The sequence below is a fragment of the Meriones unguiculatus genome, chromosome 9 (assembly GCF_030254825.1).
Source record: "Meriones unguiculatus strain TT.TT164.6M chromosome 9, Bangor_MerUng_6.1, whole genome shotgun sequence".
Lineage (NCBI taxonomy): Eukaryota > Metazoa > Chordata > Mammalia > Rodentia > Muridae > Meriones > Meriones unguiculatus.
Window position 1 is genome coordinate 7,816,946 of NC_083357.1, and position 27,426 is coordinate 7,844,371.

The window sequence follows — 27,426 nt, forward strand, 5'->3', positions numbered from 1 at the left end:
CAGAACTCAGTAGGTTAGGAGCAAGAGACGTCTGCTAAACTTTAACCTGATAATGCTATTTGGATATATACTTCTAAACTTGAAAAGTATCTGTTCTTTTACAATTTGGAATGGTTTTATGTTTCTGGGTTGTTTGAAGGCACTTTACATTCAGCCTGTGTTTTCAGAAGCATAATGTACCTGTTGTAATCATTCTCCACATGAATGTCTCTTATATTGTTGATTTGGAGGAAGACTGGCTTCTGGTGGCTGAGCCTTGCCACACCTGCACTTCCTCAGCCATTACAGAGTGTGTGCTCATGAAGCTGGATGTAGGGCGTTTGTACTTCATGCACCTTTGGGTTTTTATTTCATTCATCAGGCGTAGTAGAATGAATGCTGTGGCTTTTTACATTGGCCCTTTTTTGCTTGCTTTTTGTATTGTTGAACTCAGGGCCTTGTGCATGGTATACAAATACTCTGTCACTAAGCTGCAACCCCAGAACATGACCTCTGAGGATGATATGCAAGTACAGACTTTTTTTAAAAGATGGTCTTAACCTTCAGCCTGCAACACACAACTCTGCCTGCTTCCCTCCAGAGCACTGTGATATGAGATGTGTGCAACCGGGGCTGGAGAGACAGCTCAGTGTTTAATAGCACTTGCTGCTCTTCTGGAAGATCTGGGTTCAGTTCCCAGCATGTCAGGCAGCTCACACCATCTGTACTTCAGCTCTGGGGATTTGAGGTTTTGGCCTCTTTGGAGTGGGTATTTTGGCGTGGGCACTCACATGCACATAGCCACATGCACACACAAACACCTACGAAAAATTAAAAAGTTCGCTACCACTCCTAAGTAGAAACTTTCGCCTTTGTTTTCTTTAAACAAGTCTTTCATTATGTAGCACTGGCTGTTTTGGAACTCGCTATGTAGACCAGACTGCCCTTCACTCAGAGATTTGCTTTCTTCTGCCTCTGCCTCGGATTAAAGGCATGTGCCTCCATGCCCAGTCTCACAGCTACAAACATTTTAACAGTCAACTATCTGAAACTGGATGACGTCACAAAACAAATTTATTATTCTGTATGAAGCCTTACTAGACAAATACATACACTCATTTAGGTACATTTTTTGTGGTTTCTACATTAAGAAAAAGCTGCTTCAAGAAAGTGAAGAGGTAGAAGACTCAAAATGTTCTAAGTCTGTGCACTCTTACTGTTTGTTCTGGTTTTTTGTTATGTTTTCTTTTAAATAAGATTTACTTATGTTAGGGGTTATAGAGAGGTCACTCAGCAATGAAGAACATTTGCTCATGCAGAAGACCCTGGTTTAGTTGTTAGCATCCACACAGTGACTGTCCGTAACTCCATCTTTGGGTCATCAGGCGCCCTCTCCTGACTTCAGGCACCTGTGACACCAGGCAGGCCTGAGGGATACATGTAAGCAAGACACTACTAGAGTGTTTTACATGCAAAGTGCCCTTAGCCAGAGGAGAGTATCATACCCCTCTGAAAATAAGATGGCCATGAGCTGCCATGTGGGTGCTGGGAACTAAACCCAGGTCCTTTGGTAGAGCAGCCAGTGCTCTAAGCCTCTAAGCCATCTCTCCAGGCCTTGGTGGTTTTGTTTTGTTAATTTAAGTAACTGATTATTAAAAGATACATAACTTCAGAAGAGCTAATTTCAGTTTAAGAATTCACTTTGACTTGAACAGGAAATGTTCTGTAATAACCAAGAGCTTGGAATTAGGACAGCAGTGGACAGGTAACTGGACAAAAGTAGACAGCAGACTTACAGGTAACACGTTTTTGTTTGGAACAGGGTCTCACTGTGTATCTCTGGCCTCAGACTCACAGAGTTCCTCCTGCCCCTTGAGGGCTGGGCGTAAAGGTGCCACACTCCATCTGGTCACCTTTAAGGGACTGGGATAGATTTCAGTGGGAGAGCATTGTCCAGCATGCATAATTAATACCCAGGATTCAATTCCTGGCCCTTAAGATAAAAAGGAAAGGTTCCCTGTCCAAACGTTTGGCAAGGAAAGGCACTCTACAAATAACAAACAGTACGTGGTGACACATACATCCGGTCATCTGGTCAGGCAAGCTGGGTCCAGCTTGTGTGTGTGCTAGGCTTTTTCTCTGAGGAAGGTACAGATTAGTGAGTGCCTCTCAAACGGATTATCCATTAACAGATCGAAATGTTACAGGGTTAAACAGTCCTGCGTGCAGCGCAGGCATGAGCAGTCGGTACAAGACTGGGATGCCTGACTGGGAAATGCCTTCTGCCTTCATTGCCAGAACGCTTGCTTCTCAGTGGTGAGCATTATTGGGCTGTGGGTATGTGACTGAGCTTTGCAAATTCAGGGTTCCACTCACTAATGTGTATAGCTGCAGTATCTCCACAGAACCGGCTAGTGACTAGCCCTCGGGATGTGCGCTCAGGTTCTGACTCTGCAAGCTGCAGTTTTCACGCAAGTTCAGCCCGTACAGTAAATTCCAGGCCATCACAAAGCCTTCTGTCACTGGAATTGGTAGGGTAGGAAGCCTCCAGGGTCTTTCCTCTGGTGGGCTACAAGGGTGAGCAGCTGCCTTGGCAGGCTTTTGAGCGTTTTTTCATTGACACGTTTTGTGTCACTTTGAGAAGGTCTGTGTGGAAAGCGGTGGCATCCTTCATGAGATGATACTGGGGACAGACACTCAGAGCATCATAGTCACCTTTGATGTTGGCTCCTCCAAGACAGACCACCAGATACTTGTGCAGATGAGTCTGGCTGCTGAAATCGCTACAGAAAAGGTTAAAGGCAAGAGGGAACAGGTCCTGAGAGTTCTCCCTGGTGCTGCCCTCATCCTGGCCACAGGCACTGTCACAAAGGGTGTGGATGTCACTGGCAAGGAGGAAGACCACTTTATCTGCTGCTTGCCTCTGACTGGTAAGCCACTGCACTGGACCCATCTCGGCTATTTTCCTTTTCTGCCATTTTTCGAGGATGACCTCACTTCTGCAGTGGTTTTGAAGAAAGTCAGTGAAGCGACAGACTGTGTGATGGAAACAGACCTCGGATGGGTAAACCACCAGGACCTTAACGGGGGGCAGGAGCACGGTGGTCACTGGAAAAGACGTCTTGGTGCTCCTTCCTGTGGGGGAAACCTTGTTAATTGAACAGCAAGTAACAGGCCTTTCCAGTCGTCTGCACCACCACTAAGTGACCCCCACCAGAGCATGTCAGCAATGAGCAGGCCTTTGTTCCTGCCAGATGAAAAATAGCCAATTGTCCTTTTGAACACCTGAAACACTGAGGCTTAAATCATCAAAGCGTTTTAAAATATGCTTTTCTAAGTCCCCATCAGCCTTTATAGGCAAGCTCTGTTTTCTTTTTTTTTTTTTTTCTTCTTTTGGGGGCGGGGAGGTTGTTTTGTTTTTGTTTTTTCAGATAAACCCATAGCAGCTGTTTAGGTTTTAGGGCAGCATGTTTAAAGTCAGCATTAAAACTTCTGTGCTTTGACACAGATGTGACCTCTCCACATAATATCAGGAGTTGAGTCAACTCTGTTTGTACCGCTTTCTACCTGCAGGTGGTAGAGTTCTTTATACTGCTCTAAAGTTAAGCCCCACACTGTGCTACGCAACAGGACCATGCACAAAGCTGTTGCAGCCCTGTAGCTAACATGGCGCCAACAGCATCCTCTGAATGCGAGTACTCTTGAGGTGGAAGTTCACGTGGCTTCCTTAGCTTAAGGTATAAAGTTGATCTTCTGCCGAGACATAGGAGTAACTCACAGGGTGCCCTAAGAGCTCCTTTTCAGTTTGTCGAAACAAGTCCTCATGTAGCTCATGCTGGTTCTGAACAGTAATTGAGGATATCCTTGAACCCCTGATCCCTTCCTCTTCCTCTCAAGGGTTGAAAGTACAGGTTTCTGCTGCCACTTCCAGCTGTGTTTCTTTTCTACACATGCAGCCCCGGGGGGAGGGAGGGAATCTCATTAGAATATCTTCAGAGAGTCACCATCCTTACCTTGCCTCCAAGTTAGGTAGATCCCAGCTGCCAGCACCCATGTAGCCACCAGCAGCACCAGGAGGAGAGGCAGCCAGCCTCCTAGCATGCCTCTGTCTGCAGGAAACATCTCAGTCACCCTCACAGCAAAGCTACATTTGCCCTCTACTTTGTGGAAGTTTGGACCTTTCCAAACCAAGGGCTAAAAGGTCTTTCAAGAGTCTGCTAATTAAGGGCTCTTTCCCAATATCCAGGTCACTTACAAAAATTTATTATTGTGGGCTGCAGTGATGGTTCAGCCGTTAAAGGTAGGCTCGCAACAATAAAAAAAAAAAAAATGTGTATGAATGCAGGCACACATGTGCCACAGTGTATATGAGGAGGTCAGAGGACTTTAGGACATTTGTTCTTTCTTTCTCCATGGGTTCCAGGTTCTAAGATCCATACTATGCACTGAATTAGGGGCCATTCTCTAAACTCAGGTTTCTATTCCTTAAGCACACAAGCATTTTCAGTGTGGCAACTAGAATATGAATCTTGGTTTTCTTTGTTGATTGAATAATTTTTGTTCCTCAGGATGAACTTAGATACATAATTCACCCACAGCTGTGTGCCCACATAGAAGTCAAGGCCCTAGCATAATTATCTAAAGTTTGTAAGGCTGTTTCTTGTCTTTTGTCCTCACCTCTGGGATAGTTTGAGAACATTTTATTTGTCCATTGTTAGTAAAAAGAACTGACACATCTCTAAATCTAGAGACATTTTCGAGAACATGCTGTCAGGTACCAGCGAGGTTTCTTTTCATGCCAGTATTCCTGATTTGTTAACCAAATAAGATTCCGAGAGAACTGGAATGCCTTGAAATGTACACTCCCTCATGGGACCCAGCCTCCGCTCTCCAACAGTCCTTGGTTCCCACTCCAAAGCCTTGTGGCACTCTGAACAACCATTTTGCACTCTTTTTCCCCTTCTGTATGTCCTGTGAAAAGAGTGTTTTTATTTAAAAAAAAAAAAAAAAAAAAAAAAAAAACCTTCTTAGTTATGAGATCTCTGGGGTAGCATAGGTATTGTTCTGTCACACCAGATCCGGGTACACAGGCAGGGACCTCTTAATGCTCCTCACAGACACAGCATAACCTGTTACTATCAAAGGGGCCCTGTGTCCTGACCCTCCAACCATGCAGTGGTAATGACAGGTACTTACTGTTATCTGGAGGGAAGGGAGCACTTGTCTCTGAACATAACACAACTGTTCCTTCACGTCGGATGCAGTCATTGCCACAGGTGTGCAAATACGGAGTCAGCTAAGGAAAAGGAGAGGTTAGAAAGTGCTTTGGGAGATGTTTTGTATTGTCCTCATTTCCAACAAACACACACTCCTTTTTTGTTTTCACCTGTTGGCATGGTCAACAACTTTCCACTTGGTTATACTTTCATAGTCCACAAATCCAATCTGGTGACCCAAGACCAAAATACCTGCATGCCCTGAACTTTGTACATGGTAATGACATTTTCCTTATCTAAAAGGGTGGCTATATCCTAATAAACATACAAATCTTCCCCCTGGACAACAGGAGCACTAGGAAAGTCTATGACGTCCTGAAAGGTGCAGTTACAATGGTCCAGGGTCTGCTTTCTTGGCCACCCTGAGCACTTCATGTTCAAGGGCGTGGAGAATGAGTTGTGTGTGGCTGTGTTGCACTGTGATCCTCCGAATACTACAGGGACCTCACTTCTACCTGGGCCAACTGAGGCCCCCAGAAGACGAACAATTGCTCTCCAGAGTTCCGGCATTGACCTGGACTCCAGCCATCTAGCTTCAAACCTTTGCAGCTTCACTCTTCAACTAAAACTGAGGCTCTGGGGAAATAAAATGGCTGTCCTGTCTCAGAATTACTCTGAGGATCTGTGGAGCTGCCAAGACCCCAGAGCTGCCAAGTCAGCCTCCTGCTCTTACCACTAATAAGGTGTCCCTGAAAGCACACTTGACTGGGGCTATGGGAAAGAAGACTTGCCATCCTTTAAAAGATGCATCAGAGGGCTGGTGTGCATCAGTTGTGAAATACTTAACCTAGAGCTCAAAAAGTCCTAGGATCAGTCCCTAGCATCCCGCCACACATGCGCATTCAGAAAGCATCCATGCTGGAGCTACCTACAAATTCCCTAGTGTCCTTCCCAGATCACTGCGTAACTCACCTGGACCACAGCGCCTTCACTTTCCTCGTCCACCGAAATGGCTACAGATGTCCGTGTCAGTTTATTCTGGGGCAGATAAGTGAGACACAGTCAAGAGCTATAGGCTGCGAGTGAGTAGACAGGCTGTCAGTGAGGAAGCCTGTCAGTCTTCCTGACTGACTTCTGATGCGTCAGACTGTGTGGACTCCCTTCAGAAGCCTAGAGTTTCTGCCTTTAGCTCATTCTAGACTTACTGTGCCCAGGATGCCTGCAGGGCCTTTCTGCCACATTGATCAAGAGAGCCGAGCATGCTTAGACAACAGTTAGCGCGGGGGTCTCTTGGAAGAAAAAGTATTTAAAGGATCCTGAAGTGTATTTTCTTCAAGATATCATAGCTAGACGTGGGGGGTGTAGTGGTGATAAGGAAATGAAGGGAAGAGTACCTCCAGCACTGAAGAAATCCCCAACAACACATTCCGTCGAATGAGAACTGTGTATGTATTTCCAAGGGGATTGGTTGTAAAATTCACTTCAACTGTCTTCTCATTCTTCTTACAAGCAGTGATATTTGGGTCCCACAGGCTTCCTACAAGTTGAGAGAGAACCACACGAGTGACCTGATAACTCCTCCTTCATCTGAGTCCCCAAGGGGGCTTTACAGAAACAAATCTAAATCCTTAGGCACAGACCGACTAGACAGGAGCCAGACTGTAGTCTGTCTTCTGACATTGTTCCCAGAATCCCAAAGTCTCTGATGTCCAAGAAAATTTAGGGACTCCCTACCCAATGCCACTGCTTTGCTAAAAATAGCTTCTTTAAGCTGGCAGCAGTAGGTACAGATCTCAGTCTGTGACTCAGTTCAATGCTCACCCTACATTTTGAGGTAAGAAAGCTCGGACCCCCATTTTCTCCTTTCTAGGGTGGGAGGAGAAGCCCCACTTTACAAGGTAAGCCTCAAAATTTGGAGTGAGTGCACTGAGGCCCAGAGTTTACAAGCTCAAGGACACGCTGCTGCCTTTACTGACTACAAAAAAGGGAGGAAATGCCAAACAGCTTACAGGAATCCCTGGCAGAACAACTATCAGAAAGTCCGTTGTCTCTCTCATGTGACTTGCAAATAAGAGCAGACAAATTTCCAGGAACGTGTATACATAATAGCACAGATTATCTTCCCTACTGTTGGAACTATTTTGGGCGCTGGGTGGGGAATGGTTCTAGAAGAGGGCTGATTCCAGGTCCTGGATCTCCCACCCCTTACAGCTCCTTTCTTTTACAATCCTCCTGATGGGAGGAAAGATCTTTCCCAGCATCATTAGCATCACAGACTGTACTGCTCCGTCATACTCACTGTTAGAAGCTGGGGTGAGATGAGAGACTGTCCTAAAGCAGCTCCCTCCAGATTCAAAGGAAGTTCTAAGGGTCTACCATAGAGAGGGCAGTCTTTTGAGAAGGCAGCTAGGGTCTTCCTTGGACAAACTCTCACCCTGTTTCTTAATCCAAGCAGAAGGTACCCAGAGCCTCCTCTGACCACAGGTCAGTTGTGATAAGCAGGTATAAAGGCTAGTGGAACCCTCCTCCATCCACAAAACAGTTTCCAGGGGCAGTGCTCTAAGTGGGATTTGGGATTTTGTCAGTTTAGCCAAGGGGCAGGGGCAGTTTTCTGTAGCTGTTGCTCTACTATGTAAACCTAAGAGCCTGTCCCAGTCTGCCTTGCTGCTTAGACCAAAGCCCCTCCTTTGCTGAGTTCAGTTTTTTAACCTGTCTGAGGATAGATGTTCATGAGTCCCAGTCAGGAGTATCTCCAAATGACAAAAACAAAATGTGACATCTACTTACCAGCCTCGATGCACTGCCTCTTATATTTCATGACATGGTTTAGGCAGCCTGGGAATTTGAATGGAAGTTGTTACATTTGAGTGAAAGGTATCTCTATTATAACCCCTTGCCAAGTACACACATACTTCAGATATGAGAAGAAAGACAGCAGATCTAAACAGGACACTAACGTTTTGCTGTTCAAAAGAAAGTCATTCACCCATGGAAGCTGTAAGTAGTCCATGTAATTACAACGTTTATCAAAACAGTCTCCAGGGGGTGACTTGGAAGCCAAAAAGGTGAGAGCCGATAGTACATGTAAGCTCTGCCTCTCACAGATGTGAAGCTCTAGGTAGCGGGTCCCTGGATGCCTAGTAGGCATGACCCCCACCAACGTCATCACACACCCTGGAGAGGACATAATGAGGAGGGGTTCATGCCTGAACCTCATGTTCCTGGCTTATGTGTGAAACAAGGATCAGACAAATTCAAATTGGAGACAATCTAGATAACGTTTGACAAGGGCATGAAAAACAATGGCCAGAGGCGGCTGGGGTTGTATGAGGACTAAGCGCCTCCGGGCAGGGAGGCTGTACTGGAAAGGCAGGTGAATTCCAAAGAGCCTGGTGTTCAGTTGATGGAAATATGGCGATGTTATCTTCCTACTTTTCACAAGCACACCCTGAAAACAAGATGCTGGCCATCAGAGGAACCAAGGCTACGTACGAACTTTGCGATACTTCCGCAGCCTTTCTAACACCCTCCCCCCAAATACACCAGTGAGCTTTGGTGTCACCAGGAAAGTTGGAAAGTACATGTAGTATGGTGTGGCAACCAGCTCAAGGCACCAAGCCCAAAAGAGCAGAGTCGGAGGGTCGCCATTGCTGTGTGCACAGTCCAGGGCAAGTGCTTGAAGAGAAGAAGGATTCTGTGTCCCTCCTGGCACCCAGGAACATGCTTTCCCTACATTTACCTAACAACCCTCCCCACCCTGAGTGAGTGGTGGTAAGTACTGTGTCCACAGATGAGGACACTGACAGCACTGAGAGGCTCCCAAGGCTCTTCGCCTCAACCCACATGCCACAACACACATGAGACCGTAGGACGGGATGACCAAAGAGGTGAGGAAGTTTACCTGGCGAGGTGAAGTTCACAGACAAGGAAGGGCTGTCCTCATTCATGTTAGCATTGGGGATGTTGTGGGCCCCGATGAGATACAGTGTGCTCAGCTCCACTGGGAAGCCTACATAGGAGAACGTCCACTGCAAAGTAAAGCAAGGCATCTGTACAGCGCCAGAGCAGAGCCCTGGTGTCGGGCCATGTCCATTTGTAAATTTTTTTTCACATTAATACTGTGTGTGTGTGTGTGTGTGCATTTTAGAGCCAGGATATAATTTAAGTCTAGCTCCCATCATTGAGTCTCAAAGATGCTGACATCCCCAGGCACCGAGCAGACAAGTGGAGTTCTGCATCTTGTTTTGCATCACAGTGTTTTTTTGTTTGTTTGTTTGTTTTTTGTTTTTTCTTTTTCTTTTGTTTTTTGTTTTTTGGTTCTTCATCACCAGGGTTTTCTAAAGCACGTTATTCGCGTTCCCCACACAAAGGACCCATCTGCCAATGATAGCCATGTGCCTAAGTGCTTACTTTGCCGCCAGAAGGTCTGGTCTGACTTTGGAAGGCCTCTGTGTAGTTGCACCTCACACAGCTATAGGACTGCATGTTGTTTTTGCCAGTCACACAGATCTTGGTGGCCTTCAACAAGCGGATGCTGGCTGCAGAGACAGTAAAGTGGGAAATTGTTTCATCAGCACTTACACGGCACACGGGGTTCTCAACAGTTTAAAAGCTTCATCCCGGCTGGCGTGTACCATGGTGTCCAACATGCAGATGTGATGGATGAGACTTTGGGAGTCTTGGGGATACTTCTGCCTGAACTTCCACAGTTCATCAGCAGTAGATGCAAACTCAAATTCCAAAGCCAAGGACCCCTGTTACTTACAGGTTGGCCTGAGTTGTGCAAAGTGCCTGTGGTCAGTGATGCATCTGCCCATGCTAGGTCTCTTGAAGAGGACAGACTTTGGGGTTGGTACATATCCTAGGATGTGTCCTCCAGTGCATGCATATGGGTACTTCTATTGGGTGTGCCCAGGAATGGAAATAATGGGTCCTATACACTGCATATTTCTGGTTTAGTAGATGCTTCAGGCTTTAAATTTTTTTTCTACAAAGACTCTTCAAGCGTCGGTATGCCTGTTTTGACTGCCCTATGTCTACACAGACCATTCTTTCTTGTGTGTCTGTTCCTCCATCCCTATCTTTCCAGAGGAACTTTCCAAGTTCCTCTTAAAGTCCATAACATCATCAACCAAGACCTCACCCTGTTTGACATGGGGTCAAAGCCTATTATTCCATCTCACAGGAGTCTCCCGAGCCCTTGCCCTCGTCCTTCTAGCCCCATCCCACTCACAGAGAGCACAGCTCTCTTTGGGCTATCCCTTGACATTCCTTGTGGCTGCCTTCCTACTCCTGTGAAAAGTGTATTACTAAAGCCTGTCACTGACTCATTTTCCCCAGTCATGGTTCTTCCTACCACACTTGAGTTTTTGAGACAAGGTCTCACTCCGTAGCCCAGATTATCCTGGAACTCAATATCTATCTCAGGTTGGCCTCAAACTTGCAGCAATCTCCTGTTTTAGTATCCCAGGTGCTGGGCAAATAGACTCTTGACTAAACCAAGTTTAACTCTGGCAACTGGACACCACAAACATAGGCATTACAGTCCCAGGATTGGCCTGTCTAAAGAACTTACAGGTTGCTTTCAGTATAATCTGGAGGAAATGTCAGGACTTTTATGATATCATTTGGGGTGTGGGAAAGTAGCCTAAATGAGAGCTTTTTTAAAAAAAAGGAAATCATCTCTTCCATGAAGTATGACTGCAGAAAGCTACTGCTCATCAATGACTTTGCATACTTATACATACTTATACACCCATAGACACACTTACATACTTTTTCACTTACACTGCACCCCCTGCCCCCAGTTCTGTCTGTGCTTCCTATAAATCACTTTTGAGCCAGAGTAGCTCCCAGCCCCCATCCAGACTTCGGACATCTAGCTTAGTTTTGTTCTTGGGTATGCTACCTTAGGCATGATTGCAGGCAACTGTATATCTCTTTGCCCTCTGGGTGCTTGTGGTTGTGACATCCATGCTGTTATATCCACAGAGAGAATTCTCACTGCTGTGTTGAGTCCCATTGCTGTGTTGGGACTCAATCACTGTGTGATTCTTTTTTGCTCTTGGTCATCTGGATTTCGTTACGGACAATGCTACTATCCACATCCTCGGGTGTGTCTTTCCATGTATACCTATATACTTTTTCGATGTGTGCCTAGGAGTAAAACTCATGGGGCCAATATTCTTCACATTTCTGGTTTAGTAGATACTTTGGTGCAAACTTACCATCAGCCCGGAGTATCCAACTTATGTTCATCAAAACTGAAAAATCCTCTGTGGCAACACCTGTTTTAACAAGTTCCACTTGGAGGTACCTCAGGTCTCCTGGAGTGAGAGTGTGTTGGACCATCCACTCTGGAGATGGCCCTGGGAGAAAAGGCAAGAAGACTTCTTATGACACTTGTCCTGGCTGGGTTTTGTGTGTCAACTTGACACAAGCTAGAGTCATCAGAGAGGAAGGAGCCTCAGCTGAGGAAATGCCTCCATGAGATCCATCTGGAAGGCGTGTTCTCGGTTAGTGGTCAATGGGGGAGGGCTCAGCCCACTGTGGGTGGCGTCATCCCTGGGCTGGTGGTCCCAGGTTCTATAGGGAAGCAGCTGAGCAAGCCGTGAGGAGCAAGCCAGTGAGCAGCACCCCTCCATGGCCTCTGCCTCTGCTCCTGCCTCCTGCTTGAGTTCCTTCCCTGACTTCCAGCAATGATGAACTGTGACTGGAAGTATAAGCCAAATAAACCTTTTCCTCCCCATTTGCTCTTTGGTGGTGGTATTTCACCACAGCCATAAAACCCTGACTGAAAAAACATTCCCGTATTTGCCCTGCTTTCTCCATCCCTCAGCCCTGGGCTCCAGCCAGCTAGCCCACACTTTCTCAACCCCTCACCTTTACTGCTACTGCCCCTCCTGCTCACTCCCTATTCACTCTCTTAGTGAACCCACTCAATCTTCACAGGCTACCACATCAGGTACCAATGTGTAAAACGTCCCCTTCCACCACAATCGCGGTCCCTCTGTGGAGCAGCAGCTACTGCTTCCCACTTAGTGTGGTGAGTCCCACCCTGCCTGTCTGCTAATTCATTGGGATGCCAGCCCATCTCAAACACATCCATACTCCCAAAATTCTGCCATTAAAGCCCTACTCCCATTAGTTAACAAGGCCTGTGTCTGGTCTCCCATGACCCACTGCCCGATTCAGACCCTCTTAATGTTCAGCTGCAAATACCCATTCTCCAATGTACCTACCTGTCTCAGAGCCACACTGAACAGTCTGCAGGAAAGAGAGAAACCAAATGTCATGTTGAAGCCAGTAAACCGCAACACCTTACCAAATTAGGCAAAACACCATCTTTTTCCTTAGATGCATGCACAGGTGACAACTTTGCAAAGAGAAGATGAGCTGGGAACTGGAGGGATGATGGCTGGCAGCTGAAAGAGCACGCTCTTCTCACAGGAGACCTGCATTCAGCTTCCACCTCCCACATCGGACAACTCACAGCTGCCGGCGAGGCCGGCTCCAGAGCGCAATGCCTCTGGTTTGTGAAGACATGTGCCTTTGCATACATGTGTGTGTAAGCGTGTATACACAATAAAATAAAATTCTTAACATTCCTTAAACGAAGAGAGCTAGTTTGATAGTACTTTACAACTTGAGGGAAATTAAGCTGCCCCACCGAAGGCTGCGGTGGACCATGGACTGGCCATTGGCATGCCTGATTTCCTGTCAGCTGCCCACCCACTTGAAGACCAGATGGGCTTCATATGAGTTATCTTTCCCTGCCTCGGGTTCCTGAGGTCCCTTTTCTAGCTAATGTTTAACTGTTGGTTTTCAGGACAGTGTAATCTTTATTAATTTCTCAAGTTAAGGATTGGCTGTGCAAAGAAGAGAAGACAGCAGGTAGCAATAAATGGGACCCACAGAGCCTTCTTGGGCCCCTATCATACTTCTCAGAGGAGCTACATAGAAAACCAGGGGCAACTGTGACTTCATCACATCTTTCTAAAACAGCTTTCAAAAAAGTAAAACTCGTTAGTTTCTAAGAAAGGCCAGTACCAAACCCCTTAAAGTTTACATGAAGAAATAATAAATAGTATGGTTTGGAAATAGCATATTGAGTCTGAAGCATTTATTTTACTTGTTAGCAATCTTCAGTGAACAAGACAGACACAATGTAACAAACCCAAGGCACTAGGATCTCAGCTTCCTCACTCCAAAAGCCTTCAGAAGGCAGAAAGCAAAGGTTTTGATGGAGCCGATTCGGTTTGTCCTTTGCATTGTGACATGTTTTTATTGAACAAATAAATCTAGTAGGAACCAAGATCTAGTTGAATGGTAGTGAGAGAAGATGTAGAAAAAAGCCAAGCAACAGCTCTACCCCTCAGAGTTCGTTCAATTTTCCTCACAGCAGCTGCTCTCGGGACAGTTTTTCTTTTGCACAGAGAGGGAAGGACAACAGCTGACAGGTTCAGGACATCACCAACAAGCTTTGACTTTCCACAGTCATCAAGGGCGCCTTACGTCGTGTGAACCGGGCAGGGATCGCGTCTGACTGTCTTACTGAGGAAGAGCCTTTTCCTCTTGAATGACCAGAAAGATTCTTTCATTCTTGGGGACTGGAGAAGAAAGGAAAGCTGCTTTCGGGAATCAGCACGGTCCAAAACGGAAAAGAAAAACAAGAGGATGAGTGCGGCCTGTCTGGTGTCCCAACAGGTGGGCAGCGCGGCTGTGAGCACTACAGTCTTGTCACGAACAGACGAGGCACGCCACAACGCTTTTACTGAGGAGGTTGCCCCCAGGATGCAGTCTGACAGCAGTTATCTTCCAGGGGGGGAACTGAGGGATGAGGAGAGTGCAAGGCCCACTGCGGTCGTCTCAGGGGTCCGTGGACAATTTCCTAGCAGGTCACACGCTTGTCAGGATTCGGCTAAAGGGATGAGGGAAAGAGTGCTCACGGGGGAGGAGGATGCTTACCGGCTCTCGGGGCAGGACGCTCCTGCACATGGCAGCCAGGCTCAGCAGCGCTAGCAACATGTCCCGGCTACCGCCCACCACCACGCGGAGCTGGGGCAGGCGGTCCCGGGTCCTCTTATCCGGGCGCCGGGCGACCGTTCCCTCCGGGCCCCGCCTCCCGCGACGCCGCCCTGCCCCGGTCGGGGCGGGGGCTGGCCCGGTCGCCCGCGGGGCTCGCGGGGTGGGCGGGGTGCGGAGGACCGCGCACAGGTGTGCGCGGCAGGCCAGGTGGGGCGACCGCACCCGCGCCTGGAGCCGGACCAGCTGGCCCGGCCCTTCCCGAAGAAAGCACGCGACACTCCGGGGCCGCCAGTTAAAGCGCGGCGGGCGAGGACGGCCGGCCACCGTCTTCTCGGTGCTCCCGTTCCTAGTCTTCCGCGGCCGACCGGCGGCCCAGGCGCGGAGCTGCCCAGGGTGAGTAGCGAGCTTCGGACCCTAGGCGGGGTGGGTCAGGAGGACCTGGAGCGTCCTTTACCAAGAAAGGGTCCCAGAAAGAAAGGGGGAGGTACCGGAGCCATCGAAACCTCCTAGGCTTCCTTAAAGGAACCAGAGACAGGAACTTACAGTTACAAGGTAATAGTGATAGGAATCTCTACCCCGGCCTCTCAGGCTTTCTGGTAAATTATATTTCACAGAATGAGGTCTGGCGGTTACATCTGGGGTTCCGAAGCTGGTGTCTCAACACTGTGGGTTCAGAGCTGAGGTTCTGACATTTGGTAGCGCTGCCTGGCTCTGCACCTCTCAGACTTTAATTCTGGGAAGGTGGACCGCGGACGGTGGACCGTGGACCGTGTTTTTGAGATGAAGTAGCTTGAAATAGTATCATTTGGGATTAGTAAAAGGGCTACAGAGCCCGGAATTCAGCTGCTTCAGCCCTTCCCACGTCAGTAGGAGTGCTGGGTTCACCAGGCTCATAGTGGAACTGGAGGGAGCCTTGAGGCAGAAGTTGCCAGGGCGGAGTCAGGAAGCTGTGTTTGCTGAAGCCTCCTGGGATACAGACTTAGATCACCTGTGGGACTCAGGTGGCGGTTCTGCTTTTGAGCCACGTGGAAGAAGCCCAGTAGGATTGCGAGGAATGGTTTTCTGAGAGAATTGTTCTGGTTCCTGACTGAGGAGTTTACAAAAGGGAGGTTGTAGCCCACCTGGACCTGGTATTGGGGCCACCCTGGGCCCCTCACTCAATCTCTGTTATCTGCTTGGGCCCAGTGGTCCCTGAGAACCTTGCTGAACGGTAAACACTTGCTGGCTACCAGGGTGCAAAGGTGAGCAGCTGATGCACACCCTTGGAGTGGGGATGAGTGCAGTGACAGGAGCATTCAAGGCCACAGGGCCTGCCCTGGTGCCAAAGCCAAATGGAGATGGCCTTGTTTTCTGGTGTCAGTCTGAGAACTTTGCCCCATGGGGCTGAGGAACCGGGCAGCTGTTTCGATGGCAGTCTTCAGTTCTGAAAAACAGCCTGTGTGTTTGTGCAGGGCAAGCAGGGAGAGCACTCCCTCTCGGATGAGCGAGTCGGAGCCGATTGCCAACACGTGCTCATTCAGTGAGGAGCTGGGTGCCAAGGCCTGGCCAGGCTTGGAGCTGCCCTGGCAGAACACGTCCTGTTGTAGAAAGCTCAGAGCAAAGGGCAAGAGCTCTGGGACAGTGGGGATAGAGAGGTCAGGCTCAGGGACAGGTCTGTTAGTCAGCCATTTCTTGGCCCTTGAGGCGTAAGGGCGGGTAGGAGGTGCTTCAACTCTAGCACAAGAGCTTATGGTGTCACATGAATGCAGAAAGCCAGAGAGGCCTCACCTGACCTTGGCAAGAGAAGGTGGGATAAGCATGAGGAAATGGCTTGGAATAGTGGATTTGGAATAGTTTTGTTTTGAGAAAGGGGTAAGGCAGCTAGCTGGGTTTCTTGTCCAGGAAAAGAATCTGGAGGGACTAAGAGCGGGGTGAAGGTGATGGTAGGAAGGGGGTTGTAGATATGGGAGAATACTCAGGCAAGGGTGCCCACACAGCCTCCGGACACAGCCTGAGCAGTTTCCACCAAAGGCCTGTGATGACAGGCTTAGAGAGGACGCTGCCTGCTAGGGCAGGAGTGTGTCCCTGTGGCCTGTGGCCAGGGCTGCAGAGTGGGCAGTGAAAGGAAATATAAGCAGGGCCCTTGCAACCACAGATGGGAGGGTCACACCTGGGCGGGGGGGGGGGGGTTGTATCTGCCCATCTTCAGGAATTTCTATCCTGCCACAAGTGCCCTCCTCACAACACCGTGATCCTTGTTGAACATTCAGCCTCCAAGGTGACCTGCTGGAGTAGACCCGCCTGCTAAGCCTGGTAACCAGAAGCAGGGCCACAGATGCTGGGAGAGCTTTGCTTCTCCTGGACATATGGCAAGCCACTGCTCTTCTCATAGCCTCAGCTTCCTTTCCTGTACAATGATGTGTCATGAGTGAGCGGCAACAGTGAAGAGGTGACTGGAATGCAAGGGGAGCAATCTTTAGAGGTTCCCACATGCTGCCTTGAGTGGTGCATTCAGTCCGCAAGTCCACAAGAGCTGTCATGTAGAAGACCACAGTGTGGTCCGGAGCCTGGAAGACATCTTTGTCCAACACTCAGTCTTCCAACAGGCTATGTGTTGCCACTGAAGCTGAGACTCCAATCCTCCACACTTCCTGGCTCCAAGACTCACTTGCTGTCTCTTGGCCATGGCCAAAGCTCTTGATCTCTCACTACCTCAGTTTCCCCATGCATCTATAACATGGAATGGACATTAGCTCTGTCACTCTAGCATCAGGAAACTCAGAAGAAACCAGAGTCAGAAAAGTAAGTTGAAGAGTTTAAATTTGCTGTGTAGATTTAGAGTAGTAGAGATAAGACAATGAAGACATTTTTACTCTAATATTTCCATGTTCCCACATGGGAAAATTCCCCTGAACCCACAACCTTTGTTACTCTGGTGAACCTGTCCTGGAGAGGACAAGTCTGCGAGCATTGTTGACATACCCTGAGTCTAGCTTCCACCCACACAGGTGGAATTTTCCACTTTTTTTTCTTTTTGCAAATATTAATCAAGTCTCTGGGCAGTGAAACAGTGGACTGATTGTCTTGTGAAAAGGGAGCCGGTTCTGTTGAATACCAGCTGCTTGCCAGGGATCTTTGGCCAGCCCTAGCTGGGATAGCAGCCACTGGAACATTCCAGCCTCTGGTGCTGCCTCTGCCCTCTGTTCCACTCCAGCTGCTTGGATTTAGCCATGACTAATTTAATGCCGTCTTTAAGCCAGAGACCCTGACGGTCATGCAGGGCTTGCAGTCCTTGATTTCCAGCCTGGGCATGGAACTCCATATATTCTCTGCCCAGTAGGAGGGGCTGGCACAGGAGTTACCCCATACCCAGGCATGATTACAGTTCAGTGTTAATGCCACCCCAGCCAGTGCCAGGGGGTGAAACCATGTGAGGTCATGACCTGTTCATGGCAGTGATCTCCATCCCATGGATACTTATGTTGATTTACATGTTTGTTATCAACACAAATCACAGAAGAAAAGGATTTTTTTTTCTACTCTCAGAGCCTCATTACACATGGAATTAGCCTCGTAGAGTTGCAAGGAAAGGCACTTGGCACTGTCTTAGAAGTAGGCAGGATGTTACATTCTTTGATCACCCATAGTTGGCTTAACCTGTAGTTGATGTTATAATTATTATTGGTTATAGTTGAGGGTCGCAGTCTGTGTGGTATGGAGGAGAAAATGGGACACATCTATGAGGTTAAGAAAGGTGGAAGGGCCAGGCACTGTGGCTCACGCCTGTAATCCCAGCACTTGGGGAGGCAGAGGCAGGTGGATCTCTGTGAGTTCGAGGCCAACCTTGTCTACAAAGTGAGTCCAGACAGCCAAGGCTACACAAAGAAACCCTGACTCGAAAGAAAGAAAGAAAGAAAGAAAGAAAGAAAGAAAGAAAGAAAGAAAGAAAGAAAGAGAGAGAGAAAGAAAGAAAAAGGGGGACGGCAGATGCAGTTCAGGACATGTACTGTGAACTGGATGAAATCTCCATGTGCTTTGAGATTTGTATTTTTAAATATTTTAGATATTAGTTTCTGTTTTCTACAAAGTCTCACTATATAGCACAGGTTGATTTCAAAATCTCCTGCCTAGCTTTGACTTCCTAACTTATGGGATTATAGGTTTTTCTTTTGCCCTCATAAGCACAAGAAACTATGAAGTAAATAGATGTTTCCATTTTAAAGATGGACTTATTTTATTTTGTGTGTATGATTTTGCCTGCATGTATTATGTGCACTGCATGCATGCCTGGTGCCTGTGGAGGCCAGCAGAAGGACAAGTGCTCGGAACCACTGAGCCCTCTCTTCAGCCCCATTTCTATTTCATACATGAAGAGACTGAGTCCTGGGAAGGCTGCATCCTGGGTGTGGTTGAGCTGTAACCCTCTGGCCTGAGGATCCTGACCACCAGTTTTCACTTTAAAGTATGGGACTGGAACCTCAAACCCCAATGTATGAGACATATCCGAGTGTGCATTTATTTTACAAGCTGATGTTTGTGTTTTTGTTTTGTGTGACTCCTCCCCTCCCCCAGGGAGAACAATGACACCATGTTCAGGTGTGAATTCTAGAACTTGGGGCTATTGGGACTTGGGTGAGCTCTGACTTGATTTGTTTTCTGCAATGAGTTTAGTAATAGCATAGTTGTCACTGACTACAGTGGAGTAGCTGAGTCCTTTTAAGCTGTTCCTCTTGCTGTCTTGGGACCTCCTGTGGTTACACTGAGTCAGAAGCCTAGAAGGGGACATGCTTGTAAGTTGGAGGCATGGTCATGGTTGTAAAGGGCCTTAAGCAGGGCAGGTACTATGGACCCACAAAATGCCCTCATTGGACTTGAAGGCGGCTTGGTGCTCCATTGCTGCTAGTCTGCAGGTGAGCATGGGCTTCAGACCACGCAGTCTTCATGGAAGTGTTGCCTTAATGTAACCATATTTTTAGGGCAAAAGCCTGGATCCTGCCAGCAGGCTAGGCTGAGCCGCTCATCCCTGTGTGCCAGCTAGAGATGAGTGACGGTGAGATGGGAAGAGAGGATATTGGATCAATGTGACCACATTGGGAAAGAATATGTAAACAGCCCAGGGATCTTCACCTGGCTAGGTGGATGGACAGGCCTTAGTCATTCTCATACCTCTCCAGAGTCAAGCAGGACTGTGACTCAGAGTAACAAGACACACAGCATGAAGGCAGCAGGAAGGCTGCATCTCTGTGGTTCAGAGAAGGTAAGAAGGCTGAGAAAAGACATGTCTTTAGCAAGCATGAGCTTAGAAAGGAAAGCCTGCCTTGAGGGAGGAGGCAGCTGTGAAAGCCAAAACAGAGTAGAAGTATTTATGCTGGATTTGGAAAACCTGACAGTAAGGTTGCAACAACAAACCTTCATTAGAAAGGACGTGATGTGAGACCCACTTCCTGGACATACGCTTTGCACAAGCTTATTCTACTCCCCTATTGCTCCTATAGAGAAAAAGATAAATTTAAAGAAAAAAAAAGGAAGGAAGGAAGAAAGAAAGAAACAAAAGAAAGAAACAAAAGAAAGAAACAAGAAAGAAACAAGAAAGAAACAAAAGAAAGAAACAAAAGAAAGAAAGAAAAGAAAGAAAACAATTGGGGCCCAGGACTAGAGGCATGCAGTCCTGATTAAGGTGTGGTCAGTGTCTCAATTTTGGTTCTGTAATGTGGTCTGAAGTCTTTATTGCTTGAGGGGACAACAAAGTGGTTCTGATTGCTGGACCAGGACATGGTCTCACCCAGAGACAAATGCCTTCCTCTAGTTTATCTGCCCTGGGAGGGAGGTTCTGCTATTATTGGAATCCAGGCTGACTGCAGGCCCAAGACGATAACTAACTTATCTCTCTGCCTTCAGTCTTCAAGGGGACCGGATAGGCTAGGTGGATGGACAGGCCTTAGTCATTCTCATACCTCTACAGAGTCAAGCAGGACTGTGACTCAAAGTAACAAGACACACAGCATGAAGGCACAAAGCCAGGCTTCTTTCCTGATTTTAGTTGCTCTGTGAGGCATGAGTTCTTTGCAGTAAGAGCCATTTTCACACCAGCTCTTGTCTTCTGTTGTATCTTAATGACGTGCTGGAGAGACAGATATCTCTCTCTGATGGACGGAACAGATTTGGGAAGCTCCAGCACTCAGAGTGACGTTTGTGATGCGCTCTTACTTTCTGTGGTGAACGAGTAGGTGTTTGCTTACTTAACTTACCTTTAGATTTTTAATTTCTCGTGGGCTGGTCTTAAAACACACTGAAAATTAACCCCAACAATACAGCAAGCCACACAAGAGTAAAAGCTATGTCCGTTGCAAGACCAAAGGTAAGGTCGCTGAACCAGATACCTGGAGAAGTTTCTCACCTCTGCCTTCCTTCTGTACTTATCTTTCACAGAGAATCAGGAGAGGGTGTGGGCTGCCTCATTGGAGACTGAACTGTGTCCTGTTACTTCTGAAGTGAGGTGAGTGTTTGCTAATTGAGACTGAGAATATTCTGTAACTTAAAAGGGCTGCAGCAAAGCCTCTACAGAAGGTCCCAGCTCCTGGGAAGAGTGAGCAGCGTCTGTCTGTGCCTTGCTCGGCCTCTGCCTCCCAGAGTGGTGGGATTACAGACCATGGGCCACTGGGCCCCGCTGCACACTTGCCTTTAATGCTATGACTGTGAACTATCCTCCGTGAGCTCCTGTGTTTGAACACTTGGTGCTCTCTCTCCCTCCTCTGTGGGTGATATTTGAGATTCTAAGTCAAGGCTGAAATTCTCCCTTGTGTGGAAATTTGAAAGCATATGCAAATCTAGCTAGAGGGAAATGAGGTGGGGACTCCTTTTCTGTTCACTTCTCTAAGCCTTCCTATCACCTGTGGGTAACCCTGTTTTTAATTTCATTCTACTCTTTATGACTTTTTAAAAAATTCATAATCTGCAATGTAAATGTTATGTAAATACAGTGTTGAGAAAATAAAGACAACAAAAAAATGTCCACAGACGAGTATTTTTTTTCTGCCTGTTTTCCAGCTTGTATTTCTGAAAGGCTGTTAATCACCCCAAGACCATTGTCACATCTGACAGACAATGGTTTCTTATCTTCCTCAGATCTGTCCTCTAAATTCTAGTTCCCAGGAACTAGCTAAGAACTACACGACCTCTTGTTTCTCATTAAAAAAAAAAAAAAAAAATCCTACCCCCACCCCACCCCTCACATAGGCCCACAGACATATATGCCATTTTTATTTCCTTGAATACATTTTTAAGAAATGTGAGCCTGCTGTGGTAGCTCACACCTGTAAGGAGACAGCTCACACCCAGCATTCAAGGAGGAGGAGGCAGGAGGCAGGAGGCAGGAGGCAGGAGGCAGGAGGCAGGAGGCAGGAGGCAGGAGGCAGGAGGCAGGAGGCAGGAGGCAGGAGGCAGGAGGCAGGAGGCAGGAGGCAGGAGGCAGGAGGCAGGAGGCAGGAGGCAGGAGGCATCTCTGTGAGTTCAAGGCCAGCCTGGTCTGCAAAGTGAGTCCAGGATAGCTAAGGCTACACAGAGAAACCCTGTTTCAAACAAACAACAGAAATGTGTGTGGTTTCTCCCTACAAGAATTCAGTGGACAAATGCCTTTCCTCACATCCTCATTCTCTCTATGTCCTGTGCTCTATAGGCCATACTTGATGGGAGCATCTGAAAACATGACGCCATTCCAGTTTAAGTATTAATTAGCATCACAGAGTATTTCTTTGGCAGGGTATTTCCCAGGTGGCATTGCAGTTTTTCATTTAGACTCTAACCCCAGGTGTTAGTAGAAGTCCTGTGTTTTCAGTTGTCTCTTTTGCATGGCGTCACTTTGGTGAGGTCCAAGCTGACCCTTACATACTTCTCTTCCTACTTCTGGTTCCAGGAACCTCCATCTTAGGACTCCAGCAGCTGCTGTGGAGAAGTGTAGTGGGAGATATAGGGAGGGAAGTGGCAGCAGGACACTGTTAGGACCCTGTGGGGAAGGCTCTAGGGAAGGAGTTGGCTAGGCAAGATAGAAGTAGATACAAATTACTTAGGAAAAAAATCAGTGCTTCTCTGTACCATGGTTTGCATGTCCACCCGCCCCACTTTTATTGCAAGTTTTTACCCTGTACCTGCTTCTGGCAGCTTTAGGCTTCCTCATTTGCTGTTAGTAAATGAAACAATCTCCCATCTTCACTTTGGTGGGTGAAGGCTGATAAGGCAGGTCCACCAGGCGGCCGGTCATTTTGAAGCTCTGACACCTGCTCTGCACTGGGCCTGTCACAAGAAGGGTCTTTAATAGCCCTGAAGAATAGTTCCTTTTTCTCTTGTTGCCCTGTCACTACACAAGAGCTCAGACACGGAGATCTACACTTGCTGAGCCGGAGCACCATGGCCCCATCTGCTCTTAGACTCTCTCTGCTGTTGGGTCCACTCGTCCAGGCACAGCACAGCGTGTGTGGAGCTCCTGGCTGGAGTGCACCATCCTTAAGTTGTTTCCATCACCCTATGCTGGCCCTTCGCCTTTGGGAGGGCACCTGACAACAACCTGGCTGCATCCTCTCTTCTAACACACCTTCCTCAAATACACCTTGGGCAATCAGCCACATAAGGCTTCAAGGGAACGAAGCGGCAGGTAACCCCTTACTCCCCACACACAGGAGCAGCACATTCCCTGGCGTGCAGTATGATGGCTGCTTTTCACATGACGGTGCCCGAATAGCCAATAGAAGCAACTTAAGAGGGGAGAGGTTTATTTTGATTCATAGTTCAGGGAATGTTGACTGTTACGGTAGGGAAGGGGTGATGGCTGAGAGGGTCAGTTAGTTGGTACCAGAGCTTATGGCAATGGCTTTGTGCAAGGTGCCAACGAAGAGTGCTTCAGGCAGAGTGGACTGGGCTAGAACCTCAAGGCCCATATCTAGGAACCTACTGCCCCCAGCCATGTCTGCCTATCCCAAAGGCTCCACAACCTCTTCAAACAGCATTGTTAGCTGGAGACCAACTGTTCAAACACAGGAGCTCATTGAGGATTGTTCACAGTTATACTATAAAAGGCAAGTGTGCAGCTGGGCCCAGTGGCCCATGCCTGTAATCACACCACTCTGGGAGGCAGAAGCAGGTGGATCTCTGTGAGTTTGGGGCCAGGCTGGTCTATAAAGTGAGTTTTGGATAGCCAAGTCTACACAGAGAAACCCTGTCTCAAAAACAACAACAACAACAACAAACAACAACAACGACGACGACAAAACGAACAAAAAAGGCAGGAGCTCTTCTAGCCCATGTTAGGTTCCCAGAGTCCCCACCTGCTGTTACGGTTTTGATGACAACCATCATAGAGAAAAAAGGAGCTCAGCTAGGCAGTAGGGACGCACACAGAGATGGGATTCTTGAATGCAGAGCCAGTGTGTCACAGGTGCTATGGGAAGGGAGACAGAAGAGCAGCATTAAGTCCAAGGATCCCAGGGCAGGCAGCACCCGCCTCTGAAGTCATGTAGGTTTCCAAGTAGGAATTGCTGACCTGGGGCCATCTGCAAAGGCAAGGCCCTGGGACATGTGGCATCAGCCTTGAAGACTCCCAACTCTTAAGCGCTTTCTCAGCAGCCTCTGCTTCATGTACACAATAAGCGAGAGGTGAACAACGGAAGAGAAGACTGTTCAGAATGGTGAACTTTCCCAGGGTCTGAGAATTTTTGTAGTGGGAGAGTAGGAAGCAGGGAAGGCCCGGCTTTACCTGGGCAGGGTGAGAGGTAAACCAGATGACCCGTTTTGTTTCTGTTTTTGTTTTTTATACCTCCTGGATCCAGGGTGTGTGGGAGAGGTTCTGGATTCCATGGACAACAGGTTTTACAGACCTGATTTTGGGGATAGAGAATTTCCCTTACCCAACCTCATCCCGTCCACAGTAGCTTCACCAGCAGAGTCAGGGAGTATTCTGCATGTACCACAGGGGCCGAGGGAGCATGGCTTTGCTTTCTCTGTTCAGATATCATCTCTCAGAGGCCAAGAAGCTCTCTGTTGTGGGAGACGAGAATCCCTGCTGCAGTTAGTTTGCTGTGTGTGTCTGTGTAGAAAGATTCTTAGGAAGAGAAATTTGAGTTTAGGAAAATTATGGTCCCATGTTGATGATATAAGAAATGGAGGGAAAATAGATTTTTGAAGAGAATGCCTTAAACTTTGTTAACATTTAATTTTGTTTGTCAAGACATTTATTTAGCCTACATAGGCCAACTTCAAGCTCTCTGTGAACCCCATTGTGACTCATGTGTCTCATCTTCCTGAGAACTAAGATGACCGACGACATGCAACAACACTGACAAAGCTTTTTACCTGACTGGGCTTCACTGGGCATTCAGCGACGTGTGTGTCTCAGTTGCTTTATCTGTGTCTATGTCCAGGTAGCCGGGATAGGATTCCGAACTTGTCCCTCCTGCCTTGTGCTCCCTGTCTGTCCTAGCACTGATAGAGATAGGCCTGGCTCCAAAGTCTCAGACTGCCAGGAACAGTTGGCTATAGGCCATGTACAGGTTGATCCTTGTCTCTTTGGAGCCAGTATCACAGAGTGCAGCCTCTAAGCTAGGCTCAGCACACGGTAAGTGGAATATAGAGAAGCCCCTGGGTGAATGTGGCCAGTGGCTTCTGTGCAAAGCTGATATTTAAGTGAGGTAGGCGGAAAGGGAGGAGTGAACCCGTTGAACAGAACGTGGTATAAGCACTGGGGGAGAAGATAGTACCTGCCAGAGTCTAGTACGTGCAAGTGGAACTAAGTAGAGCAAGAGGTGACAGGCAGAGACAGAGACCAGCTGGCAGGTTCTTAGAACAACAGAGACTCTGAGGCCATTAGGAAGCTCCTTGTGATATTTTAGGGGTTCAGGTGGCCTGGGATGAAGGTAACAGTGAAATTCCGATTAGAACCACTAGACCCTACGTCTCAGCTCAGAGACTGAGGCTCCACTCTCAGCTGCCCCCAACTCACCCAGAAACACTATAGTGATGGGGAAGTGGTACTACCGGCACGGATCGGCTGGGCTGCAGGAGAGCAGCCAACCCTTTGCCAACTCCTTGGCCTCCTTTGCCCTGGCATGGGTGTTTGGTGCTTCATTGCCCATCCCATGTTCAGACTGTGACCTTTGGGCTGCCTCGATGTGGCTTAATTGGTAGGGACTGTGGTGGAGGTGGGTCTGTCCTCTGACTTGACATGGGGTGTGGGCAGGGACTTGGCTTCTCGGGACTTGCTTCCCTTCAGGCAGTGATGGTGAAGATCCTCGTATTCCCTTGTACCTTTGGGGGACTCAGTGGCATAACCCATGCCCAGTGCTCAGAACAGGCAGCTGTTGCTCCTCTGGTCAGTTTGGTACATTGAGAAGTATCAAATGGTACAGTGTCCCCGCCTGATGACACAGACTCCTTCCACCCACACACATCATTCTCAGTTGGCAGCCTCATCTGGGTTCTCTGGAAATGGCAAATCTTAGCCTGTACTAGAAGGCCAGGCGACAAAGTTGACATGATCTGCCCCAAATCCTCTAGTTCTGAGAGTGACTCCCAGATTGGCGAGGGTGACCATGGCCTCCAGCATGGGGTTAGTTGCTGCGTTGAGGATCTGTGCCCTAGGAACAGCGACAGGTATGAAGGCCAAAGAGCCTGGGGCAGTGCTGGGACTCGCTGGGAAATAAGTGACCTTTCTGAGTCTTGACTCTCCTGAGCAGCTGAGCAGGTCAGCCTGAGCCTGTCTAAGATGCTAGGGTCATATGGTCACTATTTAAACACGTCCACAGGATGCTTTTGTGTGGATAGACTTAATTTAAGCAGAATCCTGTTAGTAGGCATTCCGATTGTGCTTTCTTTGTGGTGTTTAGGACCCAGGATGGGACCCCCTTGTGCTTTTGGTCTAGCTGTGCAGCATTCCTTTTTAGTTAATCTCCTGGAAGTAAGATGGCTGAGACCACGGACTGTGCCTTTAAGAACCCGGTGTGCCCATTTTTGCCTGGAAAAGCTTACTACTCCCCAGCTGGGCCCAGAGCAGAATCCGTATTTTTCCAGGAACCCAAGTTCCTTGGACCAAAACAACCCCTATATGCTTGGCTAGGCTGTGGGCCTGGCTCGGTGTGTTCAGCCTTCTTCAGAGCTGGTTCTTTTCAGATGACTGAGAGCCAGGAGCTCTGGGGTCTATGGGTCTGACCGTAGTATAGTATGTACATATTATGTACTGGGAGAATATTAGAAACACACACACACAAATGGACAGACTGACGGAATGACAAGAAAGGAGCCCTGTTCAAAAGGTCCTTTGAGATGGTTTCCAATGTTCCAGCTGCAGAGTCTGAAGTCAGATTATATCCCAAGTAAGGGACTCCTGAAATGGTGGCTAAGCACTTTATTCTGGCTCTAGTTCCTTCATAGCTTAACCCTACCCCCAAATCACCAGACTCGTGTGACTGGTCATGGACCCCAAACCACGAGCAATCTGAACGTTCTGACCACAGAGTCGCACCTATTCTTAATACCCACTTTCAGGTGTCGATTTGAGAAGTCTTCCGTCATGCTATGGAGGCCAGTGACAGCAACAGCAAGACAGCAGGGTGTGGTGGCCCTGTATTTAATTTCCTCTCTGTAGTTGATCTGTACACCACATCCAGACAAATCTGTGTCTGTCTCAGATCCAAACTAACCTGAGGTGGGGGCAAGGGTGTCATGGTGGAGGAGCCTTGCGGTGGCAGGAGACACGTTCTGCAATCCCCCCGACAAAGGAGAGAAAAAGAAACTCAACTCTGAGAGAGGTGTCTTCTTGCTTCCCCCACTCCTGGTAAAGGCTTTTAAATCTGTCCACTTTAACTACTGCCCTTTGTTTCAGACCTTGATACTGGATGCCTCGATTAGGAAATAAAGCACAGTAGATGCAAACTGAAACCCTGGGGTTCCCTGCTCAGAGCAACTGCTGTTCTCAGATCTGTTGGGTTTGACGTGATTGTTTCATTGCGTTTTCACTGTCTTTATGGCAGTGTTTGGCTTTGTGCCGAGATGGCCTGGAGCTGCTGTCCTTGTCCTTGCGCCACTGGGCTCAGCCCTACCCCGCATGAAGCCCTGCCTTTGCTTCTCAGCACCCACCCACAAACTGCTTATGGGGCCCTGGTTTTTGCTTTGTTTTTGGTTTGTTTGCTTTTTTTTTTTTTTTTTTTTTTCAGTTTGGCAAGGGGTGGAGAGTGGCAATTAA

The 27,426-nt window shown here is 48.0% G+C and overlaps 2 protein-coding genes across 5 annotated transcripts in view; one reads left to right on the forward strand and one right to left on the reverse strand.

Moving 5' to 3' along the window:
- Positions 1-1,035: 1,035 nt before the first annotated feature.
- On the reverse strand, positions 1,036-14,376 carry Il17rb (interleukin 17 receptor B). 4 transcript variants are annotated; one of them, XM_021635242.2, is made up of 12 exons: positions 14,163-14,376; positions 13,710-13,804; positions 12,437-12,461; positions 11,423-11,563; positions 9,606-9,733; positions 9,097-9,223; positions 7,983-8,030; positions 6,590-6,732; positions 6,168-6,233; positions 5,176-5,275; positions 3,993-4,088; positions 1,036-3,114 (listed from the first exon to the last, which is right to left on the reverse strand). In XM_021635242.2, exons 4-12 carry the CDS (start codon positions 11,544-11,546, stop codon positions 2,549-2,551), a joined length of 1,398 nt encoding a protein of 465 aa, XP_021490917.2. In that variant the 5' UTR covers positions 11,547-11,563; positions 12,437-12,461; positions 13,710-13,804; positions 14,163-14,376; the 3' UTR covers positions 1,036-2,548. The 4 variants fall into 4 exon arrangements, with proteins under 4 accessions (XP_021490917.2, XP_021490915.2, XP_021490914.2 ...); XM_021635240.2 differs by having other exon boundaries at positions 13,710-14,085; XM_021635239.2 differs by lacking the exon at positions 13,710-13,804.
- An 80-nt stretch (positions 14,377-14,456) lies between these two features.
- Chdh (choline dehydrogenase) overlaps positions 14,457-27,426 on the forward strand; it is a 33,119-nt gene continuing 20,149 nt past the window's right edge. Inside the window, exons 1-2 of the mRNA XM_021635189.2 lie at positions 14,457-14,615; positions 20,631-20,697. The gene's annotated coding sequence lies outside the window, so the exon portion shown is untranslated. The remainder of the gene's footprint in view (positions 14,616-20,630; positions 20,698-27,426) is intronic.